This window comes from Pelobates fuscus, chromosome 4 (assembly GCF_036172605.1).
Source record: "Pelobates fuscus isolate aPelFus1 chromosome 4, aPelFus1.pri, whole genome shotgun sequence".
Lineage (NCBI taxonomy): Eukaryota > Metazoa > Chordata > Amphibia > Anura > Pelobatidae > Pelobates > Pelobates fuscus.
Window position 1 is genome coordinate 234,099,172 of NC_086320.1, and position 21,538 is coordinate 234,120,709.

General features: G+C 38.2%; 1 protein-coding gene across 4 annotated transcripts in view; it reads left to right on the top strand.

Moving 5' to 3' along the window:
- The window catches only part of TRIO (trio Rho guanine nucleotide exchange factor), a 297,012-nt gene that overhangs the window by 203,796 nt on the left and 71,678 nt on the right, over positions 1 to 21,538 (top strand). For all 4 annotated transcript variants that reach the window (XM_063451950.1, XM_063451954.1, XM_063451955.1 and 1 more), the window contains exons 31-34: positions 1,307 to 1,408; positions 2,193 to 2,338; positions 4,694 to 4,793; positions 18,363 to 18,606. In XM_063451950.1, coding sequence (XP_063308020.1) covers positions 1,307 to 1,408; positions 2,193 to 2,338; positions 4,694 to 4,793; positions 18,363 to 18,606 — 592 coding nt within the window. The remainder of the gene's footprint in view (positions 1 to 1,306; positions 1,409 to 2,192; positions 2,339 to 4,693; positions 4,794 to 18,362; positions 18,607 to 21,538) is intronic.

The window sequence follows — 21,538 nt, forward strand, 5'->3', positions numbered from 1 at the left end:
AAGTGGCTCTGTCACTTCATGCTTCTTTCTCTCATGGTTTTCTCTTCTCTTCCTCTTTCGGTCTGTTTTTCTTTTCTTCATTTCTGATCTATTTCTCTTTAAAACATAAGACAAGCTAGGGCCTTTGCCAAGATTGCTAGAGTGACAGAGATACTTTAAGATCATCCATGTAGCAGTCTGTATTTGCCTTTTAAAAAGTATATTCACACTTAAGATTTTCAAGTTGTTCAACCCTTTTTTCCTTTATAGTACTTTTACAATATTTTTAAACATTTATGATCACCTGTTTTATGGGTGACTGAGCATGGGGGAAAAAATCTTGAATTGTACTTATAGATTATGTAAAACATAATTGTGTTTACTACAAAATATTTTTCCTCTGTGTGTTAACCCAAACTGGATTAACTATTTACTTAATAAAGGGATACTCGGAACACTGACCATTTCAGTGACTTTTGACGTATGGTGCCTGGAATCTGTATGTGCAGCTTTGACATGTTCCACATGCAGAAGATAAACCATTTTTGCTGCTGGAGATGTAACTACACTTCCAGTAGCATCATTAGGAGTCTTTGGCCAGCCTGGCACAAGAGTTCCAGGCTCTCTTGTATCAAAATTGTCATCAAACAAACCAATGGGGACACCTCGTTTCCCTATTTCCCCTGTCAACTTCCACAATGTGAAATTTCCCCGCCCTGCAAGCTTATTCTGCGCTGAGCCATTGCCAGGTGAATGTGGTATTTTTCATTTCTTTTTCTGCTTTTTTTTTATGTAAATAGTTCAATGTGACTTTATGTATTTTTATTTTCCCTTTTTGGGGCTGAAAAAAAGATGGAATAACAAAAATATAATGTTAAAGTATTTTATTTTCAGGTTTTTAGTTTACTGCCTTCTCACTACTATTGGGGTGAGGAGGGTAGATAGGGCATTTGTTATTGGGTGGTGAGTAAGGGTTAGGGCACCCCTAGTAGCGGAGGGGGGTGGAGGAATACTTGTATAAATTAACCCCCACCTGCTATTGGTGGGTGGGGCCTTCATCCCCCATGTTAATTATTTTAATAGGTACCCCACCACGTCCTCCTTTATTGGATTACTGACTGGGCAGCAATAGCAATAAAACTGTGTGACCATGCCGCTGTAGTAATTCAAATTATTGCATTTATTGTACCATGGATGATTTTTTGCAGCTTAATCTCTTAGTTTGACAACTTGCAATATTTTATTTATTTTTCCGTTTCTAGATCTGCTTTATGTACCTTAATTAATTTATTTATTTTTTAACGGACTATTAAATCTCTTCACACAGACCTCAGAGCTTGGAGTCACAGAGCATGTGGAGGGTGATCCTTGTAAATTTGCACTCTGGGTGGGCCGAACACCATCATCTGACAACAAGATAGTTCTTAAGGTGAGAATTTCTTATTAATAATAAAGTACACAGAGTGCATGAAACATATTTACAGATTTTGATGTTGTTCTTAATTGACTTTATTCATCCAAGATTACTATATATTAGCGTATACAGTTTCATTTTGGCTGTTCACAGTGATTGACTCCACATCTAGAACACAGCCCCACTTTTCTATTTGTGTCACTTCTGTAAAGTATCCATTGTATGTCAATATACTCCAGTTAGATGAGCAGCAAACATAAATCAGTTCAATCTTATTCAAGTGATCATCAAATGTCTGTGAAGAGAGAATCGTGATTGAACAAACCACATGGTACTCATCCAGTACATCCTTTAGATTGTAAGCTCACGGGCCATCTAGCCAAGCACTTTGTATAAAAGAGCTCCAATGGCTAGATATCAGCTTACGGGCAGGGCTCTCTTACCTCTTGTATTTGTCTGTGTATATTGTACGTTTCTCCACTAATTGTACAGCGCTGCGGAATCTGTTGGCGCTTTATAAATGGCAATAATAAATAAAAATAAACTATAGCTATTTATTAATCAATACACATGAAAATGCCTGTTACATTATAGTAGACTTTGTTCAGGCAAGTAATTACTGCAATAGGTGTTTCTTCCTCTTAGTTGGTAATTACCACATACTGTATAATGTTGCAGGGGCACATACATCCTTAAGATTTTCTGCCTGGATGGATATGAGTAATATCACAGTGCCTCTAACCATGAATATATGATATGGAGTGCTGTGTTCAACGTTTTTTTTTCAATTTGACTTCAGGGATCCAGTATTGAAAACAAACAAGACTGGATTAAACATATACGAGAAGTGATCCAAGACAGAACAATTCATCTGCGAGGCGCCTTGAAAGAACCAATTCATATACCCAAAACAGCAGCAACCACAAAACAGAAAGCCAGCCGAAGGTAAGAATGTTGCACCTCTAGTGTTATATGATATAAAACCATGTGTTTTGTCACATCCTGTTGGTCCTGGCATTCTTCATTCTCAGTCGACAACTTTCTGAGTTACTCTATAGCAGGGGTCAGAAACCTATGGTACTCAAGGTGACTTTGCACACTTCGCAAGGCTGTCAACCCAGATAAGCTGGGGAGACCTGAGTATGTCCCATTGCACTGGCCTATCGGGGTTCTCAGTGGGACTTCTTAATATATCTGCTAGTACCATGAATTGTTTGGCACTAGCAGTGATTGCAGCAGGTGGTGAGGGGCAGTCTTAATATAACTCATTGCAGCACTTAGAGGAGATGCTCTCAAATCACTTCCTCACAGCGCTTGTGAAGGGGAATCCGGACTGAAGGAGACCAGCAGCCACCGCAGCCACAAACCTTTGGATGTACGTGGCCAGCCTGGTCCCCACTAGAAGCCAGGGAAGCTGCACACAAAGCTATAGAAGAAGCCTGCCCCTCAAACAAATAGTACAAAGTGCCCACACGCAATCCTTTAATCAGCCTCCCAAACACAATTCCGCAAACCACCTCACACATACACACTACACCACACACACAAAATATGTCAATCACACACACAGTTTCTAATACAGCCCCTGATAACCAACCCAGATTCATCCTCATAATATGATACACAGTTAATATTGACTAGTGGTAGAAAAGACAAGTAGATGTCAGGACAGTGGGCAGTAGACTGGCAAGTAAAGCGTTTTGTGGAACTCATGAGAAGTTTATACCCGAAGTTGAGTCAGGAATGCAAATAGTTGGGTTTTCACAGGTTTGTCCATAAATAAAGAAAGTTGCTCATTGGTTGTTCCAGGAGTGGGGGGTTTAGAGGGAGCAAAAAGAAGGGTTAAGGGAGAGAGTGAACAAGAGTGAATTGCTACTTTGTTTACGAATGCCAGTTTGGCTGTACAGTGGAACTTTGGGATTAGAACTTAATCCGTTCCAGAAGGCTGTTCGAGTTCCGATTTGTTCGAGAACCGAATCAACAGTTCCCAAAATAATTAATGTAAATTTGATTAATCGGTTCCAGACCCCAAGAATTACATAATTTGAACACAAATTTTACAGTTTAATAATGCTTTACATGCATAAAATCATATAGAATAAAAATAATAAACACAATGTACAGTAAATGAATAGAAAATGTAATTTCACTTAAACCGTAATGATGAGAGATAACTGTTCTTCTGGTATTTAAAAAGTCTCTTAAGTGAGCTTTATAATTGAACATGTTTGTGGCATAATTTTTTCGAGTACCGAGAATCATTTGTGGGCCGAGACATATTTTTCTGAACTTAATGTAAAAGCTGAATGTGTCCATTATTTAGATACGATTTTGTGTCCTGTAGCAATGGTGTTTATTTATAAAGTGCCGAAGAAAGTGCTATTCGATTTGCATTTGTGCTACTACTCTAATAGAATGTTTGTGTAGAATTGGCACATTAATGCTTGTATTAAGAGTGAGGATTAATGCACATTTAATGTGAACTGGTATAGTAGTATATCAAACTTGGTTCAGCTATCTATCTTGGCTTCAAATTCTACATTCTCTTTGAATTCCTGGAAATGTTAACTTTCTGAATAATCCTGGTAGTCTTAATAATGTAAATGAATGATTTTCTAAATATCTCTCAAGACATAATTATTATTTTTTTCACTTTAAAACCTACAGTTTGCACTGTTTCAAAAAGTAAATAACATAAAACTGCATTATTACTCTACATTAAATATTTAAAAACACTCCAAACACCATAACTACTTCGGCTCACTATGGTGGTTAAAGTTCCAGGAGTGTTTTAGCACTTTTTGCCGCCTTCTTACCTGGGCTGGGCACAACTCCCTGCCTCCTCTGCTTCTCCCTTCCCATTTCAAGAAGTTAAACTGTTTTTAAACGTTTTGACTTTTTCACAGGGGAGCACCACTCACCGCCTCCTCTCCTGAGCTAAACCCTGCAGCTGACTCTCTCAGCCAACGAGCTCAGTCTGGCATTGAATGGCTTAGCTCAGGAGAGCGAACTGAGGTTTGTGCTCAACTCTCAGCAGATGGTAGTGGAGGCAGGGGACTGGTGCCCGGTGCACACCAAGTAAGAAGTCACTTGCAGTGAGAGGTGCCATAGCACTGTAATCACCATGGCAATCTGTAGTGGGTTTGGTGTTTGTAATGTTCCTTTACAAGAAGAAAATGTCTCAAGGCCATAATTTTTAGTGGGGTTTTGTTATCATGTACAATGTTTTATATAATAAATATGTTTTATGTATTGTATATGTTCAAATTGTTTGTTAACAACTGCATTCTTGCTTATCAGAGATGGAGAGGACCTGGACAGTCAAGGAGATGGCAGTAGCCAACCTGATACAATATCTATTGCATCAAGAACCTCTCAAAACACTTTGGACAGTGATAAGGTAAAAGATGAAATCTATGTTGTCTTACTTTCATTTTTTTATTTTTATTTTTTAATATTTTAACTCGGTGAATCCAAATAAACAATAACACACGTTTATGCATATTTACCTGCATTTTACTGACAAAGGAGCACCTCAAACCTCTAAAGGGTTTAAGAGCTTACACCCTTTCTCTTGTTTTATGAAAGTGCTTAAAGGGACTCTCCAGTGCCAGGAAAACAATCCGTTTTCCTGGCACTGCAGGTCCTGTCTCCCTCCCATCAATCCGTTTTCCTGGCACTGCAGGTCCCCTCTCCCTCCCACCTCCCATCCCCGGTTGCTGAAGGGGTGAAAACCCCTTCAGTCACTTACATGAGACCCCCGCCGATGTCCCTCGACGGTGGTTTCGGGTCGCCGCAGCTGCTCCTCTTCATTACGTCGGCCGGGGGGCGAGACTGATCCCACCCGCCGGCGGCGTAGACCTAATGCGCATGCGCATTAGAGCTCTCCTTAGGAAAGCATTGAAAATGCTTTTCAATGCTTTCCTATGGGGAATTGCAACGCTGGAGGTCCTCACACAGCGTGAGGATGTCCAGCGATGCTCTAGCTATGTGCTATGGACCAGGAAGTGCCCTCTAGTGGCTGTCTAGTAGACGGCCACTGGAGGTGGAGTTAGCCCTGCAAGGTAATTATTGCAGTTTATAAAGCTGGGAGATCATCACTAGTGATGGTGATGATCTCATTTGAGGTGGAGTGGAGCTGCAGAAAGAACAATGTCCTGCTGCTGTAATTTTGAGAAACATGAACGATAAAAAAACACTCCCAACATTAGAAAATATTAGGGCTAGACATTTAGTAGAAGTGAAAATTATTTATTCAGTAAAGTGAAGTTCAGATTTTAAGGCCAGAGTAGATGCACTGACACAATTGCTGACTTAGAGAATTCTTCCAGTTTAGCTATTTGTAATGTAAAATTTGCAATTGACTTTGAATTCTAACTTTAGTGAATAACGCAGTATGTCCAATAGAGAATATTCTGAGTTTAAAAAAAAAAAAACGGCTTTTTTTATTTCTGTTATTGTTACGCTGTAAGACAACACTGATTATTTAACAAGGTATAGTAAGTATTTGTGTGTATGCACACAATTGTTTTTTTTTTTTTTTGCTCAGTAATTTTGAATGATTCCTAATTTTTTTTGTCCTTTGTGTTACGATGTTTTTTTTTTATTATTATAGTTTATGTAAAATACATATAAGCATACTTGCATTACAAAGTCAATAATAAATTGTATCATCTATGAAGTCAATTTTTTTGCTCCACATTGGATGACCTAAGGTCTCTAAATTTGAGGATCACTTTGCAACTAGAGCTTGCAGGAAACAGCTGTTCTTTCTCTGGTCTAGCTTTGTTCTGCTTTGAAATCAGAAGAACATTTATGATTTAACACACATCTGCCTGTCTTCCGTTTTCCTTTAAAAATTGGCACAGATTGTTGGTTAACTAGTGACAAAGATATACACTAATTTCTGCATCCGGGATGGTTTGAATGAAGACAGTTTACATGTTTTCCATAAGGGTAAAATCAGAAAACGATCTGTGTTTGCAATGCACCATTTGCTGACTCAAAACATCTGCTAATCTCTAACTAGCTAAAGGAGTGCATAATGATTACAACCATATGCACTTTAATGTTCTTGGGATATTTGGGATTTATAGGAGTTAAAAATTAGCTGACTTTGTTGGATTCTTATCATAATGCATTGTTTGCTAGAAATTAAGAATGGTGATACCATTGCAGTCACACTTTAAAGCTTTCCATTTACTTCCTTTTGATAGTTACATTGTCAAACTTAGCGGATTACATGGTGCTCAGAGGTAGTGCAGTATTACTATTAAATACAAAGAAATCTACCTTTTAAAGCCAAACTGTCACTTCTCTGAAAGTGACAGTCCTTCGTTCTTTCAGCCCAGTAATTGCTTTTGAAGCATTTGCAAAGGAAATTTTAAAATAAAAATATTTATCTCATTCCTGCTGTACTTTTCATACTTAACTTAATTTAGTATGTTTGGTTTAAACATTCCAAGTACCATAACTAGTACAGCCCACACTAGTGGCTATGGTGCACTTCAAGGGTAAGTAGTAAAACCACTGAGAACAGTTTGGCAACGGGTGTCTACCCAGGCGGATTAATTGCAATTAGGTCAGCTGGGAGCTCCAGGGGAAGTGGCAACGGCTACCCATGGACCTCAGGTAAGTTTTTCATACTGTTCTAGAACAGTTTGACTACTGTGGTGGGCTTGAAGTGTTTCTTTAACATAAGAAAGTGTGAGATCTTGCTGGATTAGTTCTTTATATGTGGTTTTATTTTATTAATGTGATTCTTTTGAACCAACTTAAGTAAATATTTCCTTATTTGGGGGCTGATTCATATCTAAATACTGGTTTGATATTTTATTTTTACTCTATCACGGGTTGACAGTTGCCCTGAATTCTTCTCGTATGTGCCATGACATGCTTAGTGTGCACAGTACTTTCTGTCCTGCTCACTATTAATATCGACAAATTTCCGGAGTGGACTTTTACATCCAATTATCCAATTATGTTCCATAATGGTATACCTTAAAGCAGGGACAAGCAATATAGGTAATTTGATCCAAATCCTTTCTTTCTCACAAGAACACATTCGTAGAGCAGTAACTGTTTTTTAAGTTGCTTATCTTGTCCCTGTTTTTTTTTTTTTTGCCTAAACCCATTTTTTAAGGAAAGCCTACGGCCCCCTAGACTAACCTCTACCTCACATACCTGTCTCTTGCTCTCTCCTAAAGGGCAGCACTCTACTCTCTCTCCTCCAGCTTTGCTTCACTCCCATGTAATTTGACTGCTATGTCCTGTCCTAATGTGCTTTATACCCCACCTCCTATAGACTGTAAGCTTGTTTGAGCAGGGCCCTCTTCAACCTATCGTTTCTGTAAGTTTTTTTTTGTAATTGTCCTACTTATAGTTAAATACCTCCTCTATATAATATGCGCTACGGAATCTGTTGGCGCTATATAAATGGCAATAATAATACATTTGTACAGTATGTTTAATGACCCATATGGTTTGAATATGAAAATGTTCTACAGTATTACGGACGGTGAGTGGGTGACAAAGTAATTCTTTGCTCCCTAGTCTTCTATGCAGATGGTAAATACAGTGTTGGGGATTGTCTTACAGTGCCTTGCAAAAGTATTCAACCCCCTTGACTTTTTACCTGTTTTGTTACATTACAGCCTTAAGTTCAATGTTTTATTAATCTGAATTTTATGTGATCGACACAATCAGAACACAATAGTCTAAGTTGGTGAAGTGAAATGAGAAAAATATATACATAAATCTATTTTTTAGAAATAGAAAACAGAAAATTGGCCCATAAAAAGCTCTGGTGCAACCAATTACCTTCAAAATTCACACAATTAGTGAAATGATGTCAACCTGTGTGCAATCTAAGTGTCACATGATCTGTCATTACATATACACCTTTTTTAAAAGGCCCCAAAGGCTGCAACACCTAAGCAAGAGGCACCACTAACCAAACACTGCCATGAAGACCAAGGAACTCTCCAAATAAGTAAGGGACAATGTTGTTGAGAAGTACAAGTCAGGGTTAGGTTATAAAAAGATATCCACATCTTTGATGATCCCCAGGAGCACGATCAAATCATAATCAAATGGAAAAAACATGGCACAACAGCCAACCTGCCAAGAGACGGCGTCCCACCAAAACTCACGGACCGGGCAAGGAGGGCATTAATCAGAGAGGCAGCACAGAGACCTAAGGTAACCCTGGAGGAGCTGCAGAGTTCCACAGCAGAGACTGGAGTATCTGTACATAGGACGACAATAAGCCGTACGCTCCATAGAGTTGGAACGAATGGCAGAGTGGCCAGAAGAAAGCCATTACTTTCAGCAAATAACAAAATGGCACATTTTGAGTTTGCGAAAAGGCATGTGAGAGACTCCCAAAATGTATGGAGGAAGGTGCTTTGGTCTGATGAGACTAAAATTTAACTTTTCGTCCATTAAAGATTACGCTATGTCTGGCGCAAACCCAACACATCACATCACCCAAAGAACACCGTCCCCACAGTGAAACATGGTGGTGGCAGCATCATGCTGTGGGGATGTTTTTCAGCAGCCGGGACTGGGAAACTGTTTAGAGTTGAGGGAAAGATGGATGGTGCTAAATACAGGGATATTCTTGAGCAAAACCTGTACCACTCTGTGCGTGATTTGAGGCTAGGACGGAGGTTCACCTTCCAGCAGGACAATGACCCCAAACACATTGCTAAAGCAACACTTGAGTGGTTTAAGGGGAAACATTTAAATGTGTTGGAATGGCCTAGTCAAAGCCCAGACCTCCATCCAATAGAAAATCTGTGGTCAGACTTAAAGATTGCTGTTCACAAGCGCAAACCATCCAACTTGAAGGAGCTAGAGCAGTTTTGCAAGGAGGAATGGGCAAAAATCCCAGTGGTAAGATGTGGCAAGCTCATAGAGACTTATCCAAAGCGACTTGGAGCTCTGATTGCCGCAAAAGGTGGATCTACAAAGTATTGACCTTAGGGGGGTGAATAGTTATGCACATTGACTTTTTTGTTATTTTGTTATTTTGTTGTTTGTTTGCTTCACAATAAAAAAAAAAATCAACGTTGTGGGCATGTTCTGTAAATTAAATGATGCAAATCCTCAAACAATCTATGTTAAGTCCAGGTTGTGAGGCAACAAAACACGAAAAATGCCAAGGGGGAGTGAATACTTTTGCAAGGCACTGTATATTTACTTATATGTTGTGTGTTTGATAAGTCCAGAACAATACTTGGAATCATTTGTATTGGTTTTTTTTTTTTATTGTATGTGTCAGCATCTGAGAATGGCCAAAATATTCTACAGATCATTTCCTCTGAGGGTTTGGGAGATTTGTGTAAGTCGTTATTAATCAGAGTATGAGCCATTGTTTAGCAATGTGCCAATACTTGGCAAACTTCTTCCACATCTGCAGTTTACAATCATCCCAGTATCTGCCACTGTTACATGTAATTATCCTAGATCCCTTTAGCAGTCCACACCCTTTGCGGTCATTTGACTTTGTTTAAGTAATTTTTGAAGGTCATCGTTTTATTCCTAGTTAGTGCAGTGAAAATTAGTAAAAAAAATTTAATAAATTAATAATAATAATTCTGACTAGTAATCCGGAATGTAGATTGCTCAAATCTGAAATGTAATGTTTTAAAAGAGCATACAAAATGAATTATAATCTTAATGTGACTCTATTGTCCAAGGAAAGGGATATGGGATTCAGTAGATAAGCCACTGGATGTGATGGGGAAGGTCAACTGCAAGAAGATGAAAACTAGTTTAAAAAAAAAAATCTCAGTTTATCCTTCCTCGTAATCAATCTTATGAATAAATAATATCCAAAACTGCCTCTATTGATAAAAACAATAAAATTTGTCTAAAATATGAATATTTTATTAGATGAAAGGGACTTTTATTAAATTAGATGAAAGGACTTTTTTATGGATTAGATGAAAGGACTTTATGGATATGGATTAGATGAAAGGTCCTTGCTGTGTAAGGACTTTTCTTTATAATGAGGTTTTAGAGGGATTGAAAAAGTTCATCGTTGTTTGAAAAGAGGTGTGATAACTGCCACATTGAAATAGTCCTGCGAGATTGTGCCTAGAATAGTAAATAGTTTAAAATAAGAAAATAGAAGGTAGAATTATTGTGTATTATATGTGGTGTGATAGATTGTGATTGTTTTATGACCACAACAGATCATAATTATAGATGCTAGTGAAATAAAAAGGTAGCAAGAGTAGAGGTGGGGTTTGCACTGGGAAGGATGCTTTTGAAATGGGGGCTTATTAAAAAGGAAACATAAAAATTAGTTTATTCCAAGTGAAAAATTGTTCTGTGGTGGTAAAAATTGTTGAGGTTTTTTAGTGTTGTAAAGTCCTTCTCAAATCAGTTCCAGTGGTCCAGGCTTTATCAGCATTTTCACTGGGACATAATTTGTGCTAATTCCTCATTCCTAGGCTGATGACCCTTCAGGTCTTGTTTGAGTAGCACAGATGTTGAAATCTGCTGAAAAATAATTAGACAATAAACAGAATGCATGTTACATAAACATAAAGCTGAGTATATACGAAGCAGACAGATACAGTATCAATAAAAACCAAGTTGACCTGCACAGACCTTGAAAGTATGTGAACCTTTATTTAAGATGACAAGTAAATTGGTAACATTTCGGACCCATTATCAAACCTAATACACAAGCAAGCTTTCTGAGTTTAAATGGGGGTTTATTTGAACGAAGTAGGTGGAGTAGCACCCACACAATAGTGGTTTGCACATCATTTACAAATTTAAAGTAATTTCATACATCAGTACATCACTATTATTGATTAGAACCCCTATCTGTAGTCAGATTGTTTATTTGTGTATAAGGGTTGATAAAGACCTTTAGGGTCAAAATGTTGCAGGCATACTTGGCACCTTAAATAGAGGATCACATGCATTCAAGCTTTACGATGGACAGCTTTTATTTATTCATAAGGTGAGAAATAAAGCATCTACAGATCATTGAATTACTACTCGGGTGGTTTGGTTGTTGAATAGATTGCAGAGGAGGAGTAAAAGGGTTGATGAAAGTAAAATGCAACTATTAGGGCATAAGCAGCTTAGAAGTATGTAGGGATAAATCTGCTAATGCAGACAGAAAGAGCACAATATAATGCAAAACTGTATGTAAACTTTAATATATTTTTCCAATTGGCCACGCCCACTGTGTCAAAATTAAGCCTTCTAAGTAATGCTCCAATACAGATGTCTTCCCGTTTTCACTCCCAGTATCATAGAAAAGATAAAAAGTGCACAATATATAGCAAATGCCTGGTAAAGTGCAAAGCGTTTTGTGACAAACTCCCCTGTCCTCTTGAGTTTTCCATGAGCTCCTGGAGGAGCCTGCTTGCCAGCCTCCTGCCCACTGACTATGGGCCAGGTCAGCGACTGTAAAGACCCATAGTTTTTAGGGATGCACCGAAATATTCTGGCAAAAATGGGTCTAATTTTCCGAAATTAAAAAGAAAAGAAATATATATATATATATATATATATATATATATATATATATATATATATATATATATATATATATATATATATATATATATTAATTTTTGTAAGATTTTATTTTTATTTTTGTAGTGCATAGTTTAACAGACATGCTTGCATTAAAGGACCACTCTAGGCACCCAGACCACTTCAGCTAAATGAAGTGGTCTGGGTGCCAGGTCCCTCTAGGATTAACCCACTATTTCTCATGGTAGCTCTGTTTGGAATGCAAATAAATAGTGCAAAAAAGATGGTTTGCATCTTTCTCAAAAGGGAACAAATGTTCTCAGTGAGCATTTTTTAGAGGTTTTGCTAGGATGTATTTAAACTAGGAGGGGGGCGCAAAAGGGTGATAAAACATCAATCCAATTGTCCCCCAAAACAAGGACAGAAGGTGCATGTAGCAAGTGTGTTAAAAAATGATAAGCTTAGAGTCATGTCTACAAATGCTCGCAGTTTAGGGAATAAGATCCATGAACTTGTGGCAATAATGGCAACTGATAGTGTAGATTTAGTCGCCTTTACTGAGACCTGGTATAATGAGAAAAATGACTGGGACATAGCAATACCAGGGTACTCTTTATATAGAAAAGACAGGGAAGGCAGGAAAGGGGGAGGGGTGGCCCTCTATGTGAAGGATAGCATAAAATCTAGCCTAATAAAAGTTAGTGAGGTGAACATAGAGTCCATTTGGGTTACGTTAGAATTTGGCAATCAGACAGTAATTCGTGTAGGTGTGATTTATAGGCCCCCAGGACAAATTGAAGAGTTAGATAATCTACTAGTTGAGGAAATAGCTAAAATGACAATGAAGGGGGGAAGTTATCATCATGGGTGACTTTAATCTTCCTGATGTGAATTGGAAAACAAAAATAGCTTCTTGTGCCAGGAGCACACATATTCTAAACTCCCTACTGGGATTGTCTCTAAAACAAGTTGAGGAGCCAACTCGTAAAGAGGCCATACTAGATTTAGTGTTAACAAATGGAGATTTGGTATCCGATATTACTGTAGGTGAAAGTTTAGTATCCAGTGATCATCAGTCAGTGTGGTTTAATATAAGAACAGTGACTGAGTCACACCACACAAAAACAAAAGTTTTAGACTTTAGAAAAACAGACTTTTCTAAAATTAGAATATGTGTAAAGGAGTAATTATCAGACTGGAGCAATTTAAATGGAGTCCAAGAGAAATGGGATTATTTAAAAGTTGCACTACTGAAGGCAACAGAAAATTGCATTAGGCTTGTCAGTAAAAGCAAAAAATTCAAGAAACCACTGTGGTACTCCGCAGATGTGGCCAAAATAGTAAAAAATTTAATAATTATAAAAAAAAAACAGAGTGAGGAAGACAGAATGATCTATAAGATTAGGCAGAAAGAGGCTAAGCAAGTTATAAGAGCTTCCAAATCACACACAGAAGAGAAAATAGCACAGTCAGTAAAAAAAAGGGGACAAAACTTTTTTTAGATACATAAATGGGAAAAGAAAAGTAAAACAAGGATTAGTTAGATTAAAAACAAAAGAAGGAAGGTATGTAGAAGAGGATAAAGGTCTAGCTGACTGCCTCAATGAATATTTTTGTTCGGTATTTACAGATGAAAATGAAGGAGAGGGACCTCAGTTAAGAAAAAGGATAAATGAGTCATTTATTACACGTGAGTTTACGGAGGAAGAGGTTCTATTTCAACTGTCAAAAGTAAAGACAAATAAGTCAATGGGACCTGATGGAATACACCCAAAACTATTAAAATAGCTTTTGTGGTGTACTAGCAAAACCATTAACAGATTTATTTAACCAATCATTGATAACAGGAGTAGTCCCAGAAGACTGGAAGTTGGCGAATGTTGTGCCCATTCACAAGAAAGGTAATAGGGAGGAGTCGGGCAACTATAGGTCAGTAAGCCTTACTTCAGTAGTGGGGAAAGTGATGGAAACCATGTTAAAGGATAGGATTGTTGAACATCTAAAATCACATGAATTTCAAGATCAGAGACAACATGGGTTTACTTCAGGGAGATCATGCCAAACTAATCTTATTGAATTTTTTGATTGGGTAACTAAAATTATAGATCAGGGTGGTGTAGTAGACCTTGCTTACCTAGATTTCAGTAAGGCTTTTGACACTGTTGCACATAGAAGGCTTATCAATAAACTGCAATCTTTAAGTTTGGATTCCAATATTGTTGAATGGGTGAGGCAGTGGCTGAGTGACAGGCAACAGAGGGTTGTAGTCAACGGAGTATATTCGAAGCTTGGGCTTGTCACCAGTGGGGTACCTCAGGGATCTGTACTTGGACCCATTCTCTTTAATATTTTTATTAGTGATATTACAGAAGGTCTTGCTGATGATACTAAGATATGTAACAGGGTTGATGTTCCAGGAGGGATAAGCCAAATGGCTAATGATTTAGGTAAACTAGAAAAATGGTCAGTTGTGGCAACTGACATTTAATGTGGATAAGTGCAAGATAATGCATCTTGGACGTAAAAACCCAAGGGCAGAGTAAAGAATATTTGATAGAGTCCTAACCTCAACATCTGAGGAAAGGGATTTAGGGGTGATTATTTCTGATGACTTAAAGGTAGGCAGACAATGTAACAGAGCAGCAGGAAATGCTAGCAGAATTCTTGGTTGTATAGGGAGAGGTATTAGCAGTAGAAAGAGGGAAGTGCTCATGCCATTGTACAGAACACTGGTGAGACCTCACTTGGAGTATTGTACGCAGTACTGGAGACCGTATCTTCAGAAGGATATTGATACCTTAGAGAGAGTTCAGAGAAGGGCTACTAAACGGGTTCATGGATTGCAGGATAAAACTTACCAGGAAAGGTTAAAGGATCTTAACATGTATAACTTGGAGAAAAGACGAGACAAGGGGGATATAATAGAAACATTTAAATACATAAAGGGAATCAACACAGTAAAGGAGGAGACTATATTTAAAAGAAGAAAAACTACCACAACAAGAGGACATAGTCGTAAATTAGAGGGACAAAGGTTTAAAAATAATATCCGGAAGTATTACTTTACTGAGAGGGTAGTGGATGCATGGAATAGCCTTCCAGCTGAAGTGGTAGAGGTTAACACAGTAAAGGAATTTAAGCATGCGTGGGATAGGCATAAGGCTATCCTAACTATAAGATAAGACCAGAGACTAATGAAAGTATTTAGAATATTGAGCAGACTAGACGGGCCGAATGGTTCTTATCTGCCGTCACATTCTATGTTTCTAACCCTTTTTTTTTATAAACATATATATATATATATATATATATATATATATATATGTGTGTGTGTTTATACTGAGGGTTAATCCATGTTATATGCATGGGGACCTGCATATAAGTCCAGTTGTGGCTGCCAATAAATGATTCCAGCTTGTACTCCCAGAACTATGTGTCATCTGGTTACTAGGGGGAGAAAGGGCTATTCTTTATTCACTGTTTCAGTGTGGAGGATTCAATTGGGAGCTCCCAGGACTGAGTGTCGTCCAGTGCTTGGGGGTGTCTAGAGCGAATTCCCCATTCGGCTCCAGGAGGGAGCGGTTCCAGGACTGAGTGTCGTCGCAAGTCAGCCTGGTGGCAGAATTGCAACAGGATTTGTCCTACCTGGTTAACCTGGAGAGCGAGCTCGAACAGGACTATGCTCGCTTGCTCCAAAGTGTAACGCCGCCTGTCTCCGACGTGATGGGGCTTATGGACTGTATACCACTGGAAGCATTGAGTTTCGTCCCTCCTCCCCAGCAACTAAGCCTGTAATCAAGAGACCCGGGCACTGTACCACCTACTTCACTACCAGCCCCAGAGATAAGAGACCTTATTGACTGGTCCTGGTAAGACCCCCAGTTGGCAGGTGGAGATGGGACCGTGGTCTCTCCACCAGCCCTAGAGGGATGCTGGGCAACCTGCCCAGATCTCCAACCACAGATGTAGATGTTAGGCGTGGGGACAGTCGGCCACCCTCTCCAACGGCCGAGGGAGTTACAAGGAGAGAAGTTTGTCGTCCTTCCTCCCCAGTGGCAGAGTGTTATTGGGAGAAGAGACAGTCTGTATTTCTCCCCAGCGGCAGACAGAATTACAGGGAGAGAAGTGTGTCGTCCTTCCTCCCCTGCGGCAGAGTATGTTACAGGTAGTGGAGACAACAGGACTCACTCCCCAGCGGCAGGGTGAGTTATTGGGAGTGGGGACAGTCGGTCCCACTCCCCAGCGGCAGGGCGAGTTATTGGGAGGTGTATGCACCCTAATGAGCTCTGTGTTGTGTATGTCAGGTATATTTGTCAGAAAATAATTTAACACTTTAATGGTCCAAATTTTATATAAAGTGTTTGCTTTCACATAGTATGCAAACGATGAATGTGACATTTTAATATAAACTTGACATTTCTGTTAGAGTAAACCAGATATTTTATTGCTGCTAATCATATTTTTTTTATTGTTGTAATTTTTATTATTTTTTTTAGCACATGCACTTTGAATTACCTTATTCATTTTACAGGGAAATAAAGTGGATATTTATAAGAAGGGTGAAATGAAACAAATGTGTTATCCTAGTTGTAGTTTCTAGAAGACAGGATCATTTATCCCCTTGCCTTGATTGTTGAGCATTGAGTAAAACACAGGAAATACTATATGGTAATTCTTTGCAGAATAGATTTTGAAAACTGTTTCTCAGACACAATCCAGTTCACAGCTGTTTTCAATTGTGATTGCTTCTAAGTCATAGGAGGCATATAAATAAAGCTTGCCAAAAACCAGGGGGTGAGTCCTCTTACTTTTGTAAGTATTGATTTAAAAAAAAAAAAAATCTTTAGAATTTGATTCTGCTTTGTAGAGCCTTAAAGGTACAAACTCAATGAATTTTGAAAAATGTAGAGACTGGCTGTTAGAATTACATTAACAAGAGACTGTTAATAACGGAGACCAATGTCTGTCCTATGAGACCAATCTGGAACTGTGCTAAAGTTATAGCCCTTGCCTGAAGGGAGAAGTTAAGTTTAGTGATTCATGAAGTGTGTGACACATTAAAAGAAAGGGGAGGGGGGGAGCCCAAGAGCATTTGAAAAAAAACAAAAAACTTTATTTACCTCCATGTATATATTATGTAGTTATACACATCTGTTAACCTGCATTTATCAAAATGTAATTATATAAATATGTATTAAATTGTCAGTGTGGGTTCATATGCTTTGGGTCAAAGTCATAGAAGTGGACCAATCAGCAAGATCATTTTTGTTTCTATGGTGATTGTCTCCATCTTCCATGAGGCACTGTATATCCTATACAAAGTTCACTAGCTTAAGCTGTGCATTAGTCATTTCGCAGAAAAAAATTAATTGAGCATCTAAAACTTAGTTTGTTTCTTGATTGTTGGTGGAACAATTAATTGTAGAAGTTTTTAATGATAAAACCAAACACCACTATGAAGCAGTTTCAGTAATTGTACAGTGTGAACATACAATTTGGTATAGGAGGAGACTATAATTACATTAAAGGAGGTAGAATATGTTGTGTAGTAGTATTTACATGTATATAGGAATAACTATGCGATTAGGAAGGATTAAAACATGGGCACAATCTATTTGTTATCCTTGTCTTGTATATTTTACAATGAATCGTTGTGGATTGATTTACAATTATGTGTAAAAAAAAAGTTTGAACATGAAAACACCAATGTTATTCTAAAGATCATATCAATCCATTCTGATCTTTAAAGCAGCTGCACTTTTACCCTCTGATACTTCGCTGACTAGTAACGTACAAAACGTTTATCTTCACTTGATTGAAAACACAATTGCACTGTGTTGGATAATAAAGAAAAACTTGTTTCCTAGCATTAGTTAGAAGATTAAAGTAGTAACTACTTTTGATCAATATGTTAGATATAAATATAGAGAGCTGGAATTATTTTAAGTAAACTGCATCTTAAAATGACATCCTAAGCACCAATATGTAGTTGTTTGGGTGCATAGATGCTGTCTCTCCTGTTCGGCGTTATAAAACATTGCTGTTTCTGAGAAACCTCATTGTTTACAAGTTGCCCAACAGACCTTTCTAGTGGCTGTCAGAAAGACAGTCACTAGAATTACTTTGTTCTTAAGACCGTACCGTGAGAGGTTTTGGCTTTGTGGAGTGCGGCAGTCGTCACACATTCACCCTATGTATGTAATGATTCTGGACAAAAAGTTATCAAAACTACTGAGTTTGTTGGAAGATGAGTTGCTGCAACGTTGGGTTTTTACCAGCACTGGATTTTATGGCTTAGAATATATGCATTTTCTGTAACCGAACTCCATTATTTTAGAGACTGCTGCATGAAAGTATTTTGTTTTCCATTTTCAGTGTCGTGTGATATATAAACACAGTAGAGGAAGGTAATGCCTGTGAAGTCTATTGGAAATTAATTATTTTAAACAATTTTTTTTTGCAGCTTTCTGGTGGATGTGAGTTGACTGTGGTCATCCATGACTTTACTGCTTGTAACAGTAATGAGCTTACCATTCGACGAGGTCAGACGGTTGAGGTACTAGAACGACAGCATGATCGACCTGACTGGTGTTTAGTTCGAACCACGGACAGATCACCTGCATCAGAAGGCCTGGTACCTTGTAATTCACTGTGTATTGCTCACTCAAGAAGTAGCATGGAGATGGAAGGAATATTTAACCACAAAGGTAAGACATATGCCTTCAATGGCATTCTTAAATAAAAACAAAACACAAAATAAAGTTTGTTTTAAGTATATCTTAAAGTAGCATTTAAAGACCCATAACCACTACAGTGTCTAACACAACTATCCCATTGTAAACCGTTAAACTTTTTAAGAACGGTTTGACTCTCTGAGCTAAGCCCAGTAGAGCAGAAGTAACCCGCTTAGACTCTAAGCCTGTGAGCTAGCCCACCTTCAAGGTATAGCTCTAGAGAGTTAACAAAAGCGCCTGTTTTTTTGGGGGGGGGGGTTTGGGTTGTTTTATTTATTTATTTTTTTGAGGTGCTGCTGATACTGTATAACTTTTTTGTGCTTTTTATTTGATGGACATTGGAGAGAGAATGCTTATATCCTCCAGTGCCAAAATGCAAGACACAGATGGAATGGAAGTTTCTTTAATTATATGCTTGTCCATCTGAAATATACTAATAGATTATTAACAAGCTGAGCTACCATCCTGCTCTGCAAAGGTGGTCAGTGCAGCACAGTTTGCTCCCTGAGAGTTTCAATATTCTGATAAAAAAAAAAATCTATTCCCTGTTTCCTTATGCAAACGTTTGTCCCATTTCAGTGTATTCTCAATAGTTGGGACCAGCACATACATTTATTACAACAGCACTGCCTTCTCAATGCATTAAAGATGCATTTCATAATGTGGCAATTCAAATTTTTAGTCTGGTGGGTTATATGTAAATTTGCCAAGCTATTGTATGTATGAAATTTAGATCCCAATAAAAACAAAACAAAAAAAAAAACAGAACACTGGCCTAAATAAAAATGTAGCAGCTGCTGGAACATTGTTAGAGAGTTTTGAATAAACAAAATAATTTTACTTAAAGGACGATTCCACAAACCAAAAGCAATTTAGTTTGCTGAAGTATCCTTTTTTTTTTTTTTTTTTCACATCACAAAAAGTGCAAATTTTTATAGTAATTGGCACTGTTGTAAAGTAAACATGTTACCCCCTCCCCCCTTAACCCCTGGGTGTAAGCCAGACAACTGATCCTGCTGATCCTGTTACTTCATGGTTTTGCTCAGTGGAGCTAAACTCAAGAGGCAGCAATTGTAACACCTGCCTTGCAAAGATTCGTCATTGATCTACACTGGGAAGTCTGTGATTGGACAGACACAGAGTCTCGGTTGGGGAAGAAGAGAAAGGTTTGCAGAGATTTCAGACAAGAGACCTGCAGCGTTTGCAAACTGTTTTAAGTTATACCCCCCCCAATGAAAAAAATGCATGCATGTTTTAATTGAGGGTATATCATTAATGTATTATTATTATTATTATTATTATTATCATTTGGGCAGTGGTGGAATGTCACTTTTAAATAGAGAAAAAGATTACTAATGGAACTTTCCACCCATAAACAGTACATAACTTGTTTTGTATTCAGTGGAGCCTAGTCCATAGGTACAGGAATTCTTTTGGCATCGTAAATACTGTTGAAAAGTATGCGTTATAAAGAACATGTGTACACACAATGGATTTAAATCTAATTCCCACCCAGGGCCAGACTGGCTCACCGAGATACAGGGAAATTTCCCGGTGGGCCTTCGGCACTTGGGGCCGGGCAGACAGCTGGCTGTGCTGGCTGTGCTGGCGGCCACAGGGGGAGCTTTGCTGTCTCTGCTTTGCTACCCCACGCTACTTAATGAGACCTGGGCCGGAATAGGATGTCATATTCCGGCCCCGGTCTCATTAAGCTGCACGCTGGGGAGCAGAGACAGCACAGCTCCCCCTGCAGTCGCCAGCACAGCTTTGGCTTTTTTCACAGGGCTGCTTTGTATCCCCGGCGAGTAAATGACCGCTTTCCCAAGCAGTATTCTAAGTAAGTCTCCTTCCAATCTAAAAATACAATCAACCAAATATATGGGGAACCAGCTAAACCTATAACAAAATGGAACATACCATGGTCTAATACAGTAAATTGACACAAAGCATTGATGTAATAGAACTCATAAGATAAAGATGCTTGAAAACTAAAACCTCCTCCAAATCCCCCATGGTCATGTGTAACCATGTACCGATGAAGAGACGGAAACTTTAGCGGGACAAACAGTAGTGGCTTTATTTGAAATATAAGGCAAAGTAGTTGTCCCAAAAAATGTGCCTGTCATGATTATATATCTAGTTTTCATTCTCCTCTTTATTTATGATTGAGGTTGTTTTCAAACAGGAAATGCCAGTTAGTTAGAGCCCAACAAATCAGGGGGTGCATCTCTCCACCACCTTTAAACTTCATCAGCCACCACTGGTTATATTTCTTCAATTTTGTCAGCAGTAATTTCCCTTTCCTCAGTGTTTGGGTGATCAATTCATATTAGATCCTTTCACTGTAAACGCTTGAATTGTTTATATACAGTTTTGGAAGGCAATTAGAAAGTTTGATATTTGTTTAACTCATAACTGTTTTGACATTTTATTAATTAGAGAATTCCTGTGGCTGTGTGTGTAACCAGTACACCATACTTATAAAAGCCGTTAGCAGCCTATTTCACATCCACCAGGGTTATAATGTTCATAGTTAGAAAAGTCAGTAGCGAGACAAAGAGCCTGAAACTTGCAAAACTCCCTGCTCTGTTTAATGGGCTGCTGGTTCTGCTAAACACTACATTTTCTTTATTTTTCACTAAAGCACTAAGTGTATTTCATTGCAGTTGTTCTCCATCACTCAGACCATTTAGCCACTTTCACCTTCTGAGAGTTCTCTCTAGGCTTTTGTTGTTGAAATAGTTTATATTGTATTTTTTGTATTGTGCATTACTTGTTCTACATGTGCTACTTGCCCAAATCTATTTCGCTTTGTCTCCATATGCGTCTTTAAAGTTTGCATAGGGATCTGCAATTGTATATTTTGATTTCAACTAGCCCATGTGTAAATGTACAAGATCTTGGT